Raw genomic sequence first — 17,848 nt, forward strand, 5'->3', positions numbered from 1 at the left:
TGGGGAGAGCCAAATGCCATTCCAGTTATGATCAAGCCCGTGAACCTAGGGCTATACACTACCCTCACTCCCTATCAAATCCTCTGCCTGTAACAGTGGGCGATTTGCACAAAGATCAAGGAGGGACTATGGCCCTTACATAGAAACCAGATTTCTAGTAAGAAAGATTGCTGTTGTGTTCAGCATCTCTTCGGGACAGAGGGGGAAGGATGCATGGTACGTCAAGGAGCAATGCCCTTTGTGCGTACACAACAATCCAGTTGGCACAGCATTGTAGTAATGGGGGGAGGGAGGGTGTGGTGCAGCACGGTGTGTCCCAGCCCAAGGAGACATGCTTGAGCTAGTGAGTGCATGAAAAATAATGGAGCCTAGCCATGGCAAGGAGTGCTAGGGTCCCTGAGGACACACCTGTCCAAGACCATAGACACATGCTCAGGCTGGCTAGCCCGTCCCCCTGCTTGCACGGCCACAGCTGCACTCTCTTCTCGGCCTGTTTCACTTGCTGACAGCCAGCACAAGAGTGTCTCCTTGAGCTGGGAATCCCAGCTCCATGTACCCACGGTATACTGGACATGTAAATGCCCTGAAAACATGGCTCGTATGCCGTTAGCATTACGGTTCAGAGTTAACGCAGTAGGGTGAATGGGCAGTTCATGTTTCCCGGGCTGCCTTCAAGTTCTGTGTTGGTTTTGCACCTGTACATACTCAGTTGATGTTTAGCTGCATAAAGGCTGGATACGTGTATTATTTATCCTTTTAGAATGAAAGTGTCTAGCCTGTAGAGTTGGAACAGGCCAGCGACTGCTCAAACGTGCTTGGCAAAAACCACCCTGGTGGGCTCACAAGAGACACAAGGGGCTTGGATCGTGAGCGCTGCTTTCTCTGCCTTTAATGCTAGGACTAAAAATCTTGCTGGCTGGGGAAGCAGTGTCCTCAGGCGACTGATAGAAACTACTCGCTCGCTCGTACAGGATCTGGCATGTTGTATACATTTAACACCCGCAATCTGCCACTGTTACAAGGAAGGGGCGGGCCAGGGGGTTGGTTCAGTATTCGCGAATGCTTGCTGAAGCCTTCCCCTGTTGGCGGCAGCAGCATGGTGATCTTGTGAAGTACACACAACTCTGGGCCAAATGCAGCGGTGGTGTAAGTAGGTGCAACGCCGGTGATGATCAATGTGCTTCTCTGTTTCTCGGACAAGCATTCTCATTTCACATTGAAACGAGACCCGGCGCTTTGCCACTGGGCAGGCAGTGCAAAGAGTCCAACTGTGCTCTTACACAGGTGTCAATAGATTCACACGGGGTTTACACTGTTGTAAGAGGGCAGAATCAGCCCGGAAGTATTATTGTTACCTACCATTTGTTTAGTGGAGAAATACTGTAGTGTCTGTGATATGAATTCATAAAGCACCTACCCACGTATCTTTAAAGGGGAAATATTTTCAATGAGGCAGATATGCTGGGCTTTGCTGCTGTGAACTGTGGTCCCGGTAGTGTGAAGCCTGTAATAAATGCAAACTCAAGACAAGGTCTCTATTAAACACTGTCATTTATTTTGATTATGGATAGCTCCTTTACTGCAAACAGAAAAAGTTTATTCACTGCAAGGTTTTTATGCCTGGTGAAAAGAATGAGCTGTTAGAAAAATGTTAGATACATGCAAATCATAATGAATTTTGCCAGCTGTATTTAAATGAGTAGCAGAATCTCTTATAAGATATTTTCTTGCATGTGGAGGGGAAGCAGACTTATAGTGTAGCAATGTTATGGGGCTAGTGCCAAAGGGAAGATTGAATACTCTCTGAATGCATTTGTACTTGTAGATAAAGCCAAAAGAGTTGTCACTCATGCTTGAGCCAAGGAGATGATGCTCTAAAGCTATTCAAATAACAGGACACAAACAGAAAGCCAAATGGCTACATTTCATGCCAGGAAATCAGGTTTGGTCCTTATAAGTCTACTAAAATGCTCTAGAAAGATGGGTCTCACTGCAAATTCCAGCTCCAAACACCTCTGAACTTTGGGGAAGACAGGATCCAGATTCAAAGCCAGCAGTGCAAGTCCCATCTCCATTTGCTATTGGAAATTCAAAACTGTTTCTCTTCTAAAAATGTTAGAAACAAAGCACTTCTGGTCGGGGGAAGTAGGGACAGTCAAATAACCTGAAAGATTGGTACAGGCCTGACGTATCTTCAGTTGGCTTGTGCCTGCCCACCCTGGAATGGCAGTGTATTAAAAAATTTCCAAAGGAAAACTTTTTGTTCATTTTTCTTCTATAAACGTTCCATATTGTAATAAATATTCGTTAGGAACAGCTCTGTCCCTTTACATGTACTAGACATGGGCCTGAACCAAACCCCTGAATTCAAACTTTGCAGATGGTCCCAAATTCTGCTCTCAGTTACAGTGGTGTAAAGGCCAAGTAATTTCACTGAAAGCAAAGGAGTTATTTACAGTAGTGGGAGTGGTAGCCAAACTCTAAGACCAAATGTGCTCTCAGTACTGGACATCTTGCTGATCCAACTCCTGTAAGGCCAGAGAGTGAGACAGCCTTTCTAGATTCCAAATGGTGGTGGTAAGGAGCAAGTATCTGCAGTGGAAATTCACCCCTGTACATATGCCCAGCCAACAACTATACTCCAATTAAAACAGGTCTTACGGGGCACATTCTCCTTGTGTTGACCCCTCTGCACAGGAGGTGAATTTCATCCTTACTGGCTGGTGCAAAGAAATATCCCCTGGTTGTTTTGTCATTGACCAAGTATGCTACTCTTCAGTGCGGTTCAGAGTGGGGATAGGTTTAATTTGGTCTCCGCAAGAGTCCTCCTTAGGAAGGCAGCCATTTATCCATTGTTTACAAGAGAGAGAACTTTAAAACTAAGATTTTGCTAGATTCAGTAAGAACAATCTCCTCTCAAAACAGAGACCTCTCTGGCAAATTCTGTTTGCTGCTTTCTTCTCCTTTTGTGCTATTTAAGGGAACTGGCATTACGATACCTTGGTGCTATAGATTTTTTTTTTTAAAGAGAGAGATAAAAAGCACAGCTCATTGCTAAGGTTTAAAAGTACCTGGCCAGCTTTATAAAAGATAAGTATACAACTTGATCACATTTTTATGTTCTCTACGAAACAAAATCGGTTGACATTCATACGATGAGAGGAACCTGATGGGGCAACAGTCTAAAGTCTCAAAGCATTGATTGTATAGACATCTGAACATGTAAATCAACACTTAATAAGAACCTTCATAGGTGAGGTATCGGTTTTAAAGTGTCTCTTGTCAAAGTACCCAGCCAAGTGACACATAGCTGAACATCATGTCTGAGCTGTCTCACAAGCAGCTTCCTGCTCAGAGTCACATTTATTTGTCAGCGTCCCAACCTCAATTGTTCTCTCTGTCAGCAGCCGTCTGGTGTCTGCATTGTTGATCTTGTCAGGTTGGTTTCGATCTTCGTCAGCTGAGCACAGGTCCTCTTGGCTTTCCAAGTCACTCATCTGGCCCTCCCCGAACTCCAGAATGGTTGGCAAGTTGCCTTGCTTGGGACATCGTTTCTTGAGGCTGACCAAAAAGGGCTGCGGCAAAGAAAAGATATCCACGTTGTTGCCCAGATCAATCCACGTCACGCTGGAGAACTTCTTGGGGTCCTTCAGCGTTTCTGTCAGGTCCCGAAGGATTGCTTTGGTGAGTCTGTTGCCGTTCAGGGAGAGATTGGTGAGGTGAGGCAGGGCACTGAGGATGGGCAGAAGTTGAAGGAACATCTCGTCGGTCAGCTCCGTAAAGCACAGCTCCACATTGTCGATGTGCTCTGAGCTGTGCTGGAGGTATGAGATGATGCGGTCCAAGTCCTTCAGTGTCAGAGGGATGCCAGAGAGATCCACTGTGTTGTTCTGAGGCGTCCCCACCAGGATAGCTTTCAAGCTGCAGAGAAACAAAATGACAGACAAACAGTTAACATGGGCACTCATCATTTTGCTAAGAAGCATCACTTCTTGTATGCTGGACAGTACAATGACTCATTCAAACAGGATACGTAACTGAGGGCAACCCCTCTCTGTCAGGCCTGGATTTTTGAATCCGATTTTGTGTGCAAGCTTGCAAATGGATGGCAGCCAAAACCAATGTATTCAAAGATTGTTGCTGCCTCCTGTTTCAATTACAAGCATACGGAAGCTTTCTTCTGGAGTCCCTTGCAAGGTCCTGGAGCTGAACGTTCAACTGCTTTTAAAATTTCAAAAATGGAAAAAGACTATGAAGCATTTGAGCAGAAAAACAGGAATTCTCGCCTGTGTGACAATATTCACGCTTGGCACTTATTTATACATTGCGAAGCCCTTCGTCAAAGGGAATAAGCTTTGCTCGGTTTTACAGGTGGGGAAACTGAGGCACAGAGCAAAGGCATGGTAGAGGCAGACCTAAAAGCTAGATGCCTGACTCCAATTTAGTACTTCCAGTGATTTACTAACAAGGACTACTATTAATCTTTTGACTGGAATGCTGTGGTGATGAACGCTATAGAAAAACCTTTAGATAGATTACTCTCATGATGCTCCTGCGGAGGCTGATAAGCATCTCTGCCAGATTGGAGTTATACAGATCGACATTGCTTTTAAAGTGCAGCAAGGATCTAGCTATATTAGGGTAACCTAACCGCCGTGGGTATCAGTAGCTGAGGCCTTAACACTAATGAATTAGGAGACGGAGGGAGTTCTATCCGTGTTAATCACTCGAGAAATCACAGGTAATTAAGTTGGCACATCTGCCCCAATGATCGTACCAAATCAGCCCGCTGTGCATATGGCTCTGACTTTCCTCACACTCTGAGCTAAAGAACAGTTTTGCTGAATTTACCATTAACATTGCCGGTGTTGCCAGCTTCACATTTTCTCTTTATTTACCTAGGGCCTCTGTTCATGACTTGCTGTGTAAATGGAGAAGTAAACCCTTTCCCTGGCATTTTTAGACTGTGAACAATGACTCAAGGTGTCCACACTGTGCCCCCCCAAAAAAAGAGTGGTGTTAACTTGCAATATCTAATGCGTGTTAAAAATAGCAGTGACTATACAGCAGCTGTTGAACTCCGCTTGAGAGAGCCTTCAGGGGAAGCTGCTGTGTCCTTACTGTTATCTGAACTTGAGCGAACTAACATACCTTTTATTGGCCGTGTAGACGTACCCTGAACACTGAAAGGCAGTCTGGAACCCCCTTTGGTAAAAGAATTAGTAACTGCATCTGCTCTAGTTCCGTTTATTCTCTCAAAACCATGGGTTCAAATGAGCCCATCTCCGTTATCTTTACTTTCCTAGGCCCAGGATGTGATACTGAGAGCTGCAGAAGTTCGGGCCTTTCTACTCAAGGAGACGTTGGGGTAACGTGGTCTGCTGGTGATAAAGAATATAATGGTTTAATTCACTGGCAACACAAGCCAGGGTGCCCCCTTGCAATATGATGCATTTGCAGGGGAACACTACTCTAGATTTTCTAGGGTGGTGTGGAAGAACCTATTAAACTCTCTCCTTTAAGAAAAAATGTACATCCTGCATCACATTTTGTGTAGTCTGTTCCTTACCAAAGTCTCTCAATGGGGATTACTGAAAGCTACTTGACCAATCAGTTGGTTGGAACCCCAATAGCTCACTGAGCAGAAAGATGCAAACTCCTACAGCCCTTGCTAAACTCCATTAAAACATTTCATTGTGACTTGGGTAAATAGTCCTTTGGAAGTGCACCCCCAAAGGCATTGCTGCCCAAAAGTCCTAACTGGAAGAATTCTAGATGTGCCTTTATGCCATTGACTTTCTGGAAGTTGTCTTCCATGGGAACTCAACCATATCAACTCAACACCAAGAAGTGAAAAGGAACATTTTAATCCTGGATGATGCCTGTCACAATACAGAGAACAGCAAAGAAGATGTAGAAGGCTGCATTCACTGTCCTGAGTTCCCCTACCCTACCGAAAGAGCTAATTGTGATACAAAAGAGAATATCTGAAATGACAACACTGCTTGCTTACTGAGAGTGAAAATGGGGACTTATTTGTAGTTGGTGCAGTCAAAAGAGGCATGAGACCAAACACCCATCAGCTCATGCTTCCCAAACACCCACGATCTGACCCACAGTCCTGTGCTCTTATTAAGAGGTGCTGCCATTCTCTTTAAGATTGACAGTTATTACATCTTGTGGTCCCTAGGATCTCTCCTTCCACTTCAATCGAGGAAGTGCTGTTAATGTCGAGCTCTTTCCAAAACCGTGTGCAACCGCAGAGCCAGAGGAATTTCCGAAAGCAGTAGGAACAGTGTACGTTTTGTGTGTGGGCACACCCTTAAACTATGTCAGTAAAGATCAGTAGTGTAACTCCTAGTGTGGGCGCAGTTACGCTGGTGCAAATGTGCCTCAGGGATTGTCTACACAAGGGTTAAGACGTGCTGCCTTTCAGGTACACGCAAAGGACCTGCATACATGACACAGTTCTTCAAAGCAGACTGGCTAATATGTAGTCTATAATCTGCTTTGAAAGTGTATTAAGTTAATTGTTCATGTAACTTATTCCTATATAGGAAGGGGAATGAGCTACAGGCGTATAAGGTACCTTTTATAGCTGTGGGAGTTGTACAGGTATATCACTCTTCCCTCCCCACTAAGCAAGAGCCGTACCAGTATAAAAACTGCGTAGACCAGGTCTAACTCTTTCTCTCTACATCTGCTGATTATAATAGTAGGTGCAAAGAAAAGGTCCGTCTGCCCATCCTTCATAGAAGTATCATGGTACAAACACATCCCTTCCACTTCCCTTTTGAAGGAGATCAGTAGCAGTGGAGAAACTGCACAGCATAAAATCAAAGCGACTGTCCAAGGCCATTTAGGAAATCAGTGGCAGAGCCAGGATTAAAATTTGGGATTTCCCTTCTCCTAATGCTCTTTTCGTTCTTCGGCTCCATGCTGTTTGTTGACACTCGCCTATTACGCGTCCCTAGAACAAGGCAAGTACCCTTGTGCGTTGCTATCCTTCGGGCCAAGTGAAATGGACCAGTTGCCAAGCTCCAGTATTTGTCTAGTTAGAACGCTCCCCTTCAAACCACTGAAGGCAACTGTCGCTCCGGATTTAGGCGCTGTCAGTGACCTCAGTGGGAGTGTTCTGAAGTGTGTGTGTACCATGAACACAATCTCCTGCCCACTAAAGGGGTGATGGCTGCGTGCTATAAACCAGCTGGTTTCATCTATTCTCTCCTTGTCTGCACAATTCCTTACTTTAACGAAGAACCAGAGCTGAGCAGTTTGGGACGCCTCCGCAGACTGTGGAAAACCGCGTGCTGCTTCACACAGCGATTTGATTAGCAGCCCCCTCGACTCAACCTGACCTTTTCTCCTGGCTCCTAGCAGTGTGCTCCATTGCAAGCAGCTTAATTAGGCCTAAGCCCAGACACGTAGCACTAATGAAGGTTCCTAAAGTAGATCTGAAGGGGCAAAACAGTGACATTTCAGTCCTCCTTTGCTGGTCTGTTTCTTACTCTGGATGGATGCCTAGCAGCCCTGGACCACAAGGAGAGCGAAAGCTGGAACTTAGAGCCACGGACCAGCTACCACCTCAAGGTGGGTGTTTTGTTTTTTTTTAAATCACCAGGAGAGCTCTCCCCCGGCGATAAAGCGTGTCTCCACGGCCCACGTCACAGCGCTGCCGTGTTATGGCTGTGTTATGGCTCAGCCGCTGTAGCGGTGGTTCTCAACCCGCAGCCCAATCAGCACACAGCTGCGGCCCATGTGACCGCCTCAGGGCCATACAGGTAGTATATGCATTGTGTGTATGCGGCCCACAATGGTCAATCAATTAAGAACCCCTGCTCTGTAGGCTGCAGCATGGAAGAATAAGATCACACACTTGAGCAGCCCTGATGCACACGAGGCTGTATGCGATAATGTAACAGATAGGAGTAGAGAATAGTGGTGTCCTCCAGTGCCGTGTGAAACCGAGACATCATGCTGTTGGCAAGTCATGCCACCACTTAGTCATTTAAGTGACGGTTAGCATGGCGACGTGTGCACACCCACGCACGCTGTCTGGAGAAGAACAGTGTCGTGCATGGAAAATGCAGCGTGGAGGCAGAATGGCAGTCTGCAACTTGTCACTGTAAAAGATTTGCTTGATGCCGCTTCTCCTCAGCCGAGAATGAGACACAAGGCATTGAACTGCTGATCACACACACAGTGGGCTGTAACGGTAAAAGCCTGCAACATTTTCACAGCAGACACAGCAGCACAAACTGCTAAGTGTTTTTGCTTTGACTCTTTTCTCTGACACTAAGCAGAGGTCCTGGAAGCTGTGCAGAGGGAGAAGGCTAACGATCATTAACTCGAACTCCAGACAATGAGAAGGTGACTGGTAGCATCTTTTCCATCTCTTTATGGAAAGCACTTGAGAATGTGTCATTACAAAGATTAGAATGAAACTATATTCTGATGCGAGAAAAGTGCAGGCCGGTGTAGAGGATTTATCCAGACCATGCTGTACATAAGTAGTATCTTTATAATAATACATTCCTCCTTCAGGGTACAGAAGTTAACTGTGGTCTCATTTTTAGTGAATTCGATGCACATGAAAGGTATCAAATGGACAGTTGTCTCCTGTGTGTGGCACTTTTTTTTTATTCTCTTATTTGTCCTTTTAACCACCCTCTGCTTTTCACCATTTCTAATGTAAATTTGCTGTTCTGAAAGCAATACTGTAAGACATCACAGGTACTGGTTTTATACACGACAACCATCAGTTTATCGCTACAACCCAGAACCTACTGCTTTTAAAACGCAGAGCCCAAGGCAAACTTTAGTTGGCTGCATTCAGTCCTAGGACGTATCCTCTGTGGGCTACAGCCATTGTGCTCGCATGCTTGAGTACATTTTCCTACTATAATGGTGGGTTTGTGTCTGCTGAGCTACTTTTTAAAGTGTGGATTTTAATTGCTGTCATAAGGGTGCTGGGTGGTTGAACCCTGTTGTCAGACCAAGTCCAAGCTTCCCTCATGCAGCTTTGCCTGTCAACCTCATTGCTCCTCGAAGAGAGGGCAGTTCAGTCTCCATGTCCCATTGTAATTTTGGCTTCTCTGACTGTGCCAGTTATGGGACACCTGTTGAGGTGGAAACTTGACTGAAACCATCCAACTTGCCTCACGTATGCCACCCGCACAGTCACGAGAGGCTCTATACTGACCCAATCAGGATTCAGACTAGAGGCGAAAGGTTCGGTATCTTCATCTGCACCAAGGATGGGCACATTAGAAATGCATCTCTTGACAGGTCCCATTACCAGTCTCTGGTCTAACTGCCCAGGTTTTAATACTGCTTCCCTCCCTGTTGTAGTAGGTCAGGAAAACTTGGAGATCCTCTGAAGAAAGGGGCTGTGTATAGTAAATACAAAATATTATACTCTCTTACAGACACAGCCTGTGCTACATTTATTTTTAATAATTTACGCTTACTGCTCTGGTCACATTGGCGACCTTGCAAGACAATCTGTCCCCTAGAGTTAGCACTTGCCATGCTCAGCTCTGTGTTATGCCACACAGAAAGCAATTCTCACAAAGCTGATCTGGTTGGTTTCAAGCCTGAGGGTTTCAGTCTATGATTTAATTTATCATGGTCGGTGATTACACTCTGTTCTAAGAACACTTCTTGAAATGGACAATCGGCTTGAACGAGTCGGGCCAGAAACTTAAAAGAGCGGGGGATTTAGTAGGAGAGGCATCTGATTCAGTAGGTTGTAATTTTGATTCAAGGTATGAAGGCAGCTGATTCAAGTCAACAGTGGAGCTCTGTGTGGTTTAGCAGTATGTGTATGTTTGGAACAAACTGTCCAGGCCGTGCCACAACCTGTCTATTGTGGCATGAGACTTACGGGCTCTCTGTCATGCACAGTGTGCCTAAGTGGTCCACAGAAATACTTCCATGTTGTAGATGCTGTCACATTTCAGAGCAACGACACCTCTATTTCCGCCTCAGCGGTCCATCAAGGGCACCCCCAAAATCCTCCCCAAACCCTACACCCCCTTTCCTGGGGAAGGCTTGATAAAAATCCTCACCAATTTGCATAGGTGAACACAGACCCAAACCCTTGGATCTTAAGAACAAGGAAAAACCAATCAGGTTCTTAAAAGAAGAATTTTAATAGAAGAAAAAGTAAAAGAATCATCTCTGTAAAATCAGGATGGTAAATATCTTACAGGGTAATCAGATTCAAAATATAGAGAATCCCTCTAGGCAAAACCTTAAGTTACAAAAAGACACAAAAACAGGAATATACATTCCCTCCAGCACAGCTTATTTTATCAGCCATTTAAACAAAACAGAATCTAACGCATATCTAGCTAGATTACTTACTAAGTTCTAAGTCTCCATTCCTGTTCTGTCCCCGGCAAAAGCATCGCACAGACAGAGAGAGCCTTTGTTTCTCTCTCCCCCCCAGCTTTGAAAGTATCTTGTCTCCTCATTGGTCATTTTGGTCAGGTGCCAGCAAGGTTATCCTAGCTTCTTAACCCTTTACAGGTGAAAGGGTTTTTCCTCTGGCCAAGAGGGATTTGAAGGTGTTTACCCTTCCCTTTATATTTATGACACCCCCTCTTTGGCTTCCAGCTCCCCAGCCATTGCCCTTTTTGGGTAGAGACCCACGTCTCCCCCTTCTGACTGGGGTATTTCCAGGCGCACAGTGCTCACTGTGTTTAGTCTCAGCACAGGCAGGCTGACCAAGGACACTTGCTGGCAGGCTCTCTCTTCAGAGACCATTAACAGTGTAATTGCTACAGATATAAGGTACCACACACACAGCACTTCCTATGCAAACCTATTTTATTTTTATGGTAAATAGCACTGCAGTGAAAAAACACACAAAAAGAACCTACACTCATGCTAAGCACTTATCAGAGTTAACCCCCACTCTAACATGGGCTCTGGCAGTTGTCAGTCTGTTCCAGAGGCCCCAAGCAGTAATGAAGTTGTACTTCTCACGGCACTCTGATACCACAGCGATTAGTGCGTTATACATGGCTACGTAGGAGTGTCCACTGCTGCCACTATTCGCAACATAACACCACCTTACACATGGGGTAGTCAGAGGGGTAAGTCTTCGGGACTTGCATCTGCAATTCATTTTGCAGTGCAAAAAAGGGAAGCTGAGCGTCGGATGGTTTGAAAAGGTACCTCTAAACGCCTGTAATGCATTATTCACAGCCGCTCGCTCGCTCGCTCCTGGAGCAGAGCTCCTTTACCTGCCTAACTAAAATCTGACAGCCTTGCCGAATTGTATAGGTAAATAATCACTGATGTTTAGTTACCACTGTACTACCCTGTTAGGTTGTGATTTTCAACATGCCTATAAGAGTTATAGGCTGCTCCTTTGAAAATCCCGTTCACAAGGAATAAGTGCTTTCAGGTCCCCATGTCTAGCAGGCCACTACACTATCCCTCACCTCAAGTAATTGGAGAATCTGATTCTATTGTGGGGAGAGAGAGGGATAGGGACTCCTCCAAAGGTGCAGAAAGTATCCTCGCTTCCGGGGTGTGTGTGTGATTTTTATCCATTGTTAGTGATGACTTTACATCACCAATGCCCTGGGCTCGAACTACCAGTTTGGAAGAGAGGGATGCTAAATCCCATTAATCCCTGAGCCATCTTTCTCACTAAACATGTAGAGCATAGATCTGTGGCAGGCTAACCATCTGGCTGGGAACACACCCACCCACCAACCACTAAGCTAGATAGAGGGTGTGTGTGTGTGTGTGTGTGTGTCCACACGCGCGGTGGGAGGCAAACAGGAAAAGCAATGAGTTCCACTTTAGAAAAAAAACATCTGAGAGACTGGTCTGAGAAGTCCGATCTAATAGGTTCCCCCTTCCTTGGCAATGCTGAATTGTCTCCTAGAGTCTAAAGGTATTTTTTTTCTCATTGTTCCTTTAAAATGTTTGTTACAAGGAAGAAGTAAAAATTGATAGGGAGAGAGATTAAAGCCAACTTCCATTCAGAGGCTTGGCTAAATATTGGAAGAGCATAATATTTTCAGTTTCTATTTGTACTTAAAACACCTGAGTATTACAACTTCAAACATCTGAATGCCACAGCTGATCCTGGAAGGGAGCTGGTTGATGTCACACAACCTCACCAGGTCAGCTGAGATTTTGGTAACAACTCTGCAAAGGAAATTATGCAGTGGAATAGCCTCTTATTACTTGGCTGCCTTGGATTAGTCATCTCCTGTAATACTGCTTGCTAGGGGAATACCTGACAGCACAGGAGAATTAAAACATTTGTCTTTTGTGGATCTGCGTGGGCCAATTCAACCTATCTGCTCTGAGAGAGCATGTTTGTCTGTTGCACTGTGAACTAAACAACAGAATCTCACCCAAGCTTGGCTGTGAAATTGAAGGCCTTCCCAGCAAATGCATCACCTGGACATGTAGACTATAGAGTCTGGGCTCTTCAGCGTGAGCTGCTACAATAGACTAATAATGCAATCTGTTAGTTACACAAACTGATTTCTAAAGCTTTATTATTATCCACAAGTGATGGTTTGATGGCCTATACTCAGGCTTTGAATATCGAACCTCCCTGGAATCGTGAGTTTGACTCTTCATTGGTTCAACTCAGCCCTTGTGTAACTCCCTAACTCTGTTCCCACGGAAGTCAATGGGAGTTCAAACATCCAAGGGGAGCAGTGGGGGCAAAAAACCTCACTGGCTTCAAGATTGCACTTGAAAAGTTTATGACGGAGATGATGTGATGAGATGGCCTACAATGGGCATGTGGCTGACCGGCAACTGCTAGCAGCAAATACCTCCAACGGCCGGTGATGTGACACTAGATAGGGAGAGCTCTGAGTTACTACAGAGAATTCTTTCCCAGGTGTCTGGCTGGTGGGTCTTGCCCACATGCTCAGGGTCTAACTGATCACAATATTTGGGGTTGGGAAGGAATTTTCCCACTGGGTCCCATTAGCAGAGACCTGGGAGTTTTCACCTTCCTCTGCAGCATGGGTCACATGTTGGTTTAAACTAGTGTGAATGGTTGAGTCTCTGTAACTTGAAGTCTTTAAACCATGATTTGAGGACTTCAGTAACTCAGCCACAGCTTAGGGGTCTATTACAGGAGTGGGTGGGTGAGGTTCTGTGGCCTGCAATGTGCAGGAGATGATCATGATGGTCCCTTCTGACCTTTAAGTCTGTGGGTCTGAATAATTGTATGTCACCCTGAGAGGACGACCGAATATTCACATCACCTGTTTAGAAAGGGGTGAGTGTGGTCTAGTAGCAAAAGCATGGTGCTCAGAGCCCTAAACTCTGCTGCTGACCTGCCATGCAACCTGGCAAGTCACTAACCTCTCTGTGCTCCCATTTCCCATCTGTAAAATGGGATAGTACGTTTCACCTACCTCCCCAAGGGTACTGGGAGTCGTCCTAAATGTCTGTGAAGTGTTTTGGGAGCCTTGGCTGAAAAGCACTATACAAGTGCAACCTTTACTACTAACCTCCATGTTCAGTGTTGTAGCCATTGTTCATTCTATAGCTCTTACGCTTATCATGGGTTCAAGTGACTATTTCACAGCGTACTGGCTGATGGCTCAATTTCAGATATTTTATATTGACGACAATTATTCCCACACAAGGGCCAGCTGCTGACTCTGACCTTTTCTAGAATCTCATTAGGTTAAAGGTGGCTTTGTGAGCACCATCTCCCTTCCTTATCCATCGCCAGAGAACACACACCTGGCTAATGTTGCACTGCTTTCATACAAACAAATTTAAAGTCGTACATCTGGGAATGGAAAACATCAGCCACACTTAGGATGGGGGCCTCTATTCCTAGGAAGCAGTGACTCTGAAAGGGACTTGGGGAATCCTCAGCTGAACAGGAGCTCCAGGTGCGACACTGGCTAGAAAGGCCAGGTTGTATACCCGGGGAATATTGAGTGGGAGAGCGGAGGTTATAATACCTCTGCATTTGATACTGAAGCGACTGCTACTGGAATACTGTGCCCAGTTCTGGTGCCCAAAATTCATGATAAATTGGAGAGCGTTCAAAGAAAGCCATAAGAACCAGGAAAGGATTAGAGAACATGCCTTGTAGTGATAGGCTCAGGGAGCTTCATGTATTTAGTTTAATAAAGAGAAGATTAAATGGTGACTTAATCAAAGTAGCTACACAGGGAACCAATAGTTGATAGTGGACTCTTCACTCTAGCAGACCAAAGGTACCCAGTGGCGTCCCGCCTATTTAGGCAACGCACACACGGCATTGCTCCAAAATTTACAAAAAAAGTGGATCCTGGGGGCTGGATCCAGGCCGCGGGATGATTCCATCCGCTCCCAAATGTGTAGAACAAAATGGTGCTCTCCGCACAGCCTGACCTTGGATACATTGCACGTGCGGGGTCATGGCACACGGAGGATGCCGTTTGGTGGGATGTCACTAAAAAAGGTTGACCTAACCCTGCTTAGCTGAGGAGATGGCCTGGCTGAATGTTGCCGACCTCCAAATCTAACCGTGTCAGTTCAGTGAAATTCAGGGGCACGCAGGTAGCCTACATAACTCGTCTCCCACCCACTCCACCTACTCAATCCTGCTGGGTCAAGAAGTTCAGGCAGCTGCTTTCAAATGGCCCTGGGGCATTTATCACAAAGGCTTCCCCTTGCCTCTGAAGTCTCTCTCTAAGACATCCTGCAGCTCTTTCTGAATCTCTCGGACTGGGAACAGAGCAGCACGTCTGTAGAATGAGGGGAAAAGATGAAACTCAGGCTGTCTTTAAATTCCATTTAAATATGTGGGTTTTTGACATGATTTGTGAAAGTGCGGTTGGGGGATGTGGGGGGAGCTCAACTTAAATAAGGGGAAGCTGGGATGGGGAGAGGTGTTTGTCTTCACACCAGACTCTCAATGCATCAAGTTTCCTTTAAAACTGGAGGTAGCAACCACTTGGGTTGAATCTGACCAGTAATTCTGGGAACGGGCTAAGAACTAAATTCAGATGCTTTTCAAAAGGCTCATCTTGCAGAGGAAGTGAGCCACACCTGACAGATGAGGAAGCATTGGGCTGCCTAGCGAGGAGCAGGAGGGCGGAAGGGGAAACATCATTTTGCAGTAGCAGCTGTGAACACTATGGATAGAGAGAAGGTTAGAGTAAGACACAGCACTTCAATAGTCACTGAGAGCAAACTGGAGGTTAAAGGCCTGTCTCCTCTACACAGATAACCATGTTAAACTTGTTTTTCCCTTCCGTGCATGGACAGAATAAATATTAACTGTGTTAGTTACCTAAGTTAAAGCATTGTTCCCTAACAGAGTTATTAATTCTGTCCACAGAGACATGTTTACAACATGGTTATTTCTGTAGTGTAGCAGGATGGATTTGATTTAAATCACTAGTCAGGAAGACTCTATTTAATCATGGTTTTCTACATAAAAGTGCATTTTTGTTGGTTGTTATAACCTTAATACATATTTTTCACAACTCAGAGATACATGTAGGTTTCATTTTTAGAAGGTACACATTATACATTTTTAAACAGTGATTTATTTTGAAAACTTTTCAGGTTAGTTTTACAGCTATATCAGAAAATGAATGTTTGTTTGGTTAGTTCATTTACCAAAGGTAATTGAAGCAGATAGTTCATCTCCCAATGACTTCACAAATATCTCTAATTCAACAGGTTAATCATTAATATTTGGAGGATTTTCTTGCCATGATGAATTAGGAGGAGAACATCACCAGACAGACATTTAAATTGTTTTATTTAACTAAAACAATGTTAAGTATTCTGGATTTTTTTCTTCAACAGCAAACATGTAATATTTTAACAAAATAAGCATATGTCCTTCGCTTCTCACATTTAGCTCCAGACTTCTCCTTGTCCAGGTCTATTCCACCCTTTGAAACTTTGCACTTTGAGAGAGAGGTAAGGGGTTGACGCTGTGTACACAAAATTGCAGAGGGACAACAGAGTTGAGGTCTGTCATTTCTCACCTCTATATAGATAGATATTTATTTTAAAACATTTTTGCTGTTAACAAGCATGTTACCTCTGGAGACACACATCCACAGTTTGAGAACTGCAAAACTAAGCATCTCTGATGGTATCTTCTAGACTGAGCACTGAGTCCCACTGGGTAGACCAAAATAATCTATACAGAAGCCCCTGGAACCCCATAAGATTGGGTCCCTAATCCGTGAACTATTGGAACTCATTTACAAAACTTTCCTTAAACATGACATGAATATATTGTTTCATACTATAGAATTTATAATCTCTATTCCCTGATGAAATATCTAAAGATAAGTTTTTTTCCTCAAAAAGCATTTTATAAAAAAAATCAGATTTAAATTGATTGTTTTTTAAAAAAAATGTTTTTTTCTCATTGATTTTTATCCACCTTGGTAGGCAGGGCCTTACGGCTGAATAGAGGAAAGGGGCAAATAGGCTAGAAGTGACACCAATATCTATTGGTGGGGAAAGGTTGGGGGAACCCAGTGGTCAGCACATTAAGTCTCCCTTTTGGGCTCTCTGTGGGCATCTCATTGCAATGTAGACATACCAAAATTGAGCAGGTTTCCAGGGGGTACTTATGGCTCATTTCACTGCAGTGCAAGAGGCAAACATTCCTTGGCCCACAAATTGCTTAGGGCCTTGGCTTCCCCGGGACCTAATTATCATGTACTGTACCAGACCCCCCACAATCTATTTTCAGATGAGTCGGTCTTATAGACCTGGTTTATGGAAGCAACAAAACCAAAATTTGTTGCTGTTGTCTTCCCAGCTTCCCTGCTTTTCCTTTCAATTCTGAGGAGTCCCCAGGAACTTAAAGCAGGTTCTGTTTCATTCAGATGGGAGTGGCATGACTCTGCATCCCGATGTCTTGGCCAATATTCTCAAACGAGTATTGATTCTGGAGGCCTAACTTGCTGAGCTGCCACCTTCCGAATGCCAGGACCCCTTCAGGTGTTTCCCCCAGTTGAGTCCCCCATAAATCACTAGTCACCGCTGGAAAATCTTAATCATGGCTTCTGCCTCCAGCTCTACTGCTAGTTCACTGTGTGACCTTGGGCACGTTCATTTCCCCGCCTGCAAATTGGAGGTAAGATGGCGCCTCTATCCTTTCAGGGCAATAATTCATGCTGGAGAGCGCTTTGCAACCCTCCGATGAAAGGTTCTACACTGTGATCGCCTTTCTGGTTTGCCATTGCTCTATTCTGACTGGAAACAAAGTTTGCTCAAGAACCCCCTGACTGCAGACGTCTCCCACGCACCGCGGATTGGAAGTTGAAAGGGAGAGCGGAGTAGAGGGCTTGCAGGATTGGAGCTGAGGGACCTGTTAACAAGTTGGCCTAATCAAACAAACCAGTTATTTCCACATCCTCTCTCAAACATGGCCCTCCCTCCAGTTTTTCCAAAGGAAGGCAGAATACCCTCACTCTGCACTTCAGAAGAAGCCTTAAACAGACTCCTTCATTTGGCTGATACTAGAATAATTGATGTAGTTACCGCTGGGTAAAGTGAGGCACAGAGAAGTCATGAACAACCACCTCAGTCTCAACTCAAATGTAGTACCAAAGAAATGAGGGGTGGGGCTGGGTGTGTAGCCAGCATTATTGGTTCTTGCCAACAGAGGGACCCTAACAACAAAGGCTCCACTTGACTATAAACTCAGATTTCTCTGCAGATGACTAGAGTGAATTTTGCATCCCTTTCATATTAAAGCAGTCCAATGGAAAAACTGGCAATGGATCAGCTGGCTACGTAAGGAGTCTTATTATATTCCATTCCCCGTCCCTGCTTCACTTCACATAGCTTCTGCATTTTACAGCAGCCCCAGCCT

General features: G+C 44.8%; 1 protein-coding gene across 1 annotated transcript in view; it reads right to left on the reverse strand.

Moving 5' to 3' along the window:
• Positions 1–1,534: 1,534 nt before the first annotated feature.
• LRRC75A (leucine rich repeat containing 75A) overlaps positions 1,535–17,848 on the reverse strand; it is a 192,565-nt gene continuing 176,251 nt past the window's right edge. The window contains exon 4 of the mRNA XM_073315474.1: positions 1,535–3,921. Within this exon, the coding sequence (XP_073171575.1) occupies positions 3,318–3,921 (604 nt within the window). The 3' untranslated portion in view covers positions 1,535–3,317. The remainder of the gene's footprint in view (positions 3,922–17,848) is intronic.

The sequence above is a fragment of the Lepidochelys kempii genome, chromosome 17, assembly GCF_965140265.1.
Source record: "Lepidochelys kempii isolate rLepKem1 chromosome 17, rLepKem1.hap2, whole genome shotgun sequence".
Lineage (NCBI taxonomy): Eukaryota > Metazoa > Chordata > Testudines > Cheloniidae > Lepidochelys > Lepidochelys kempii.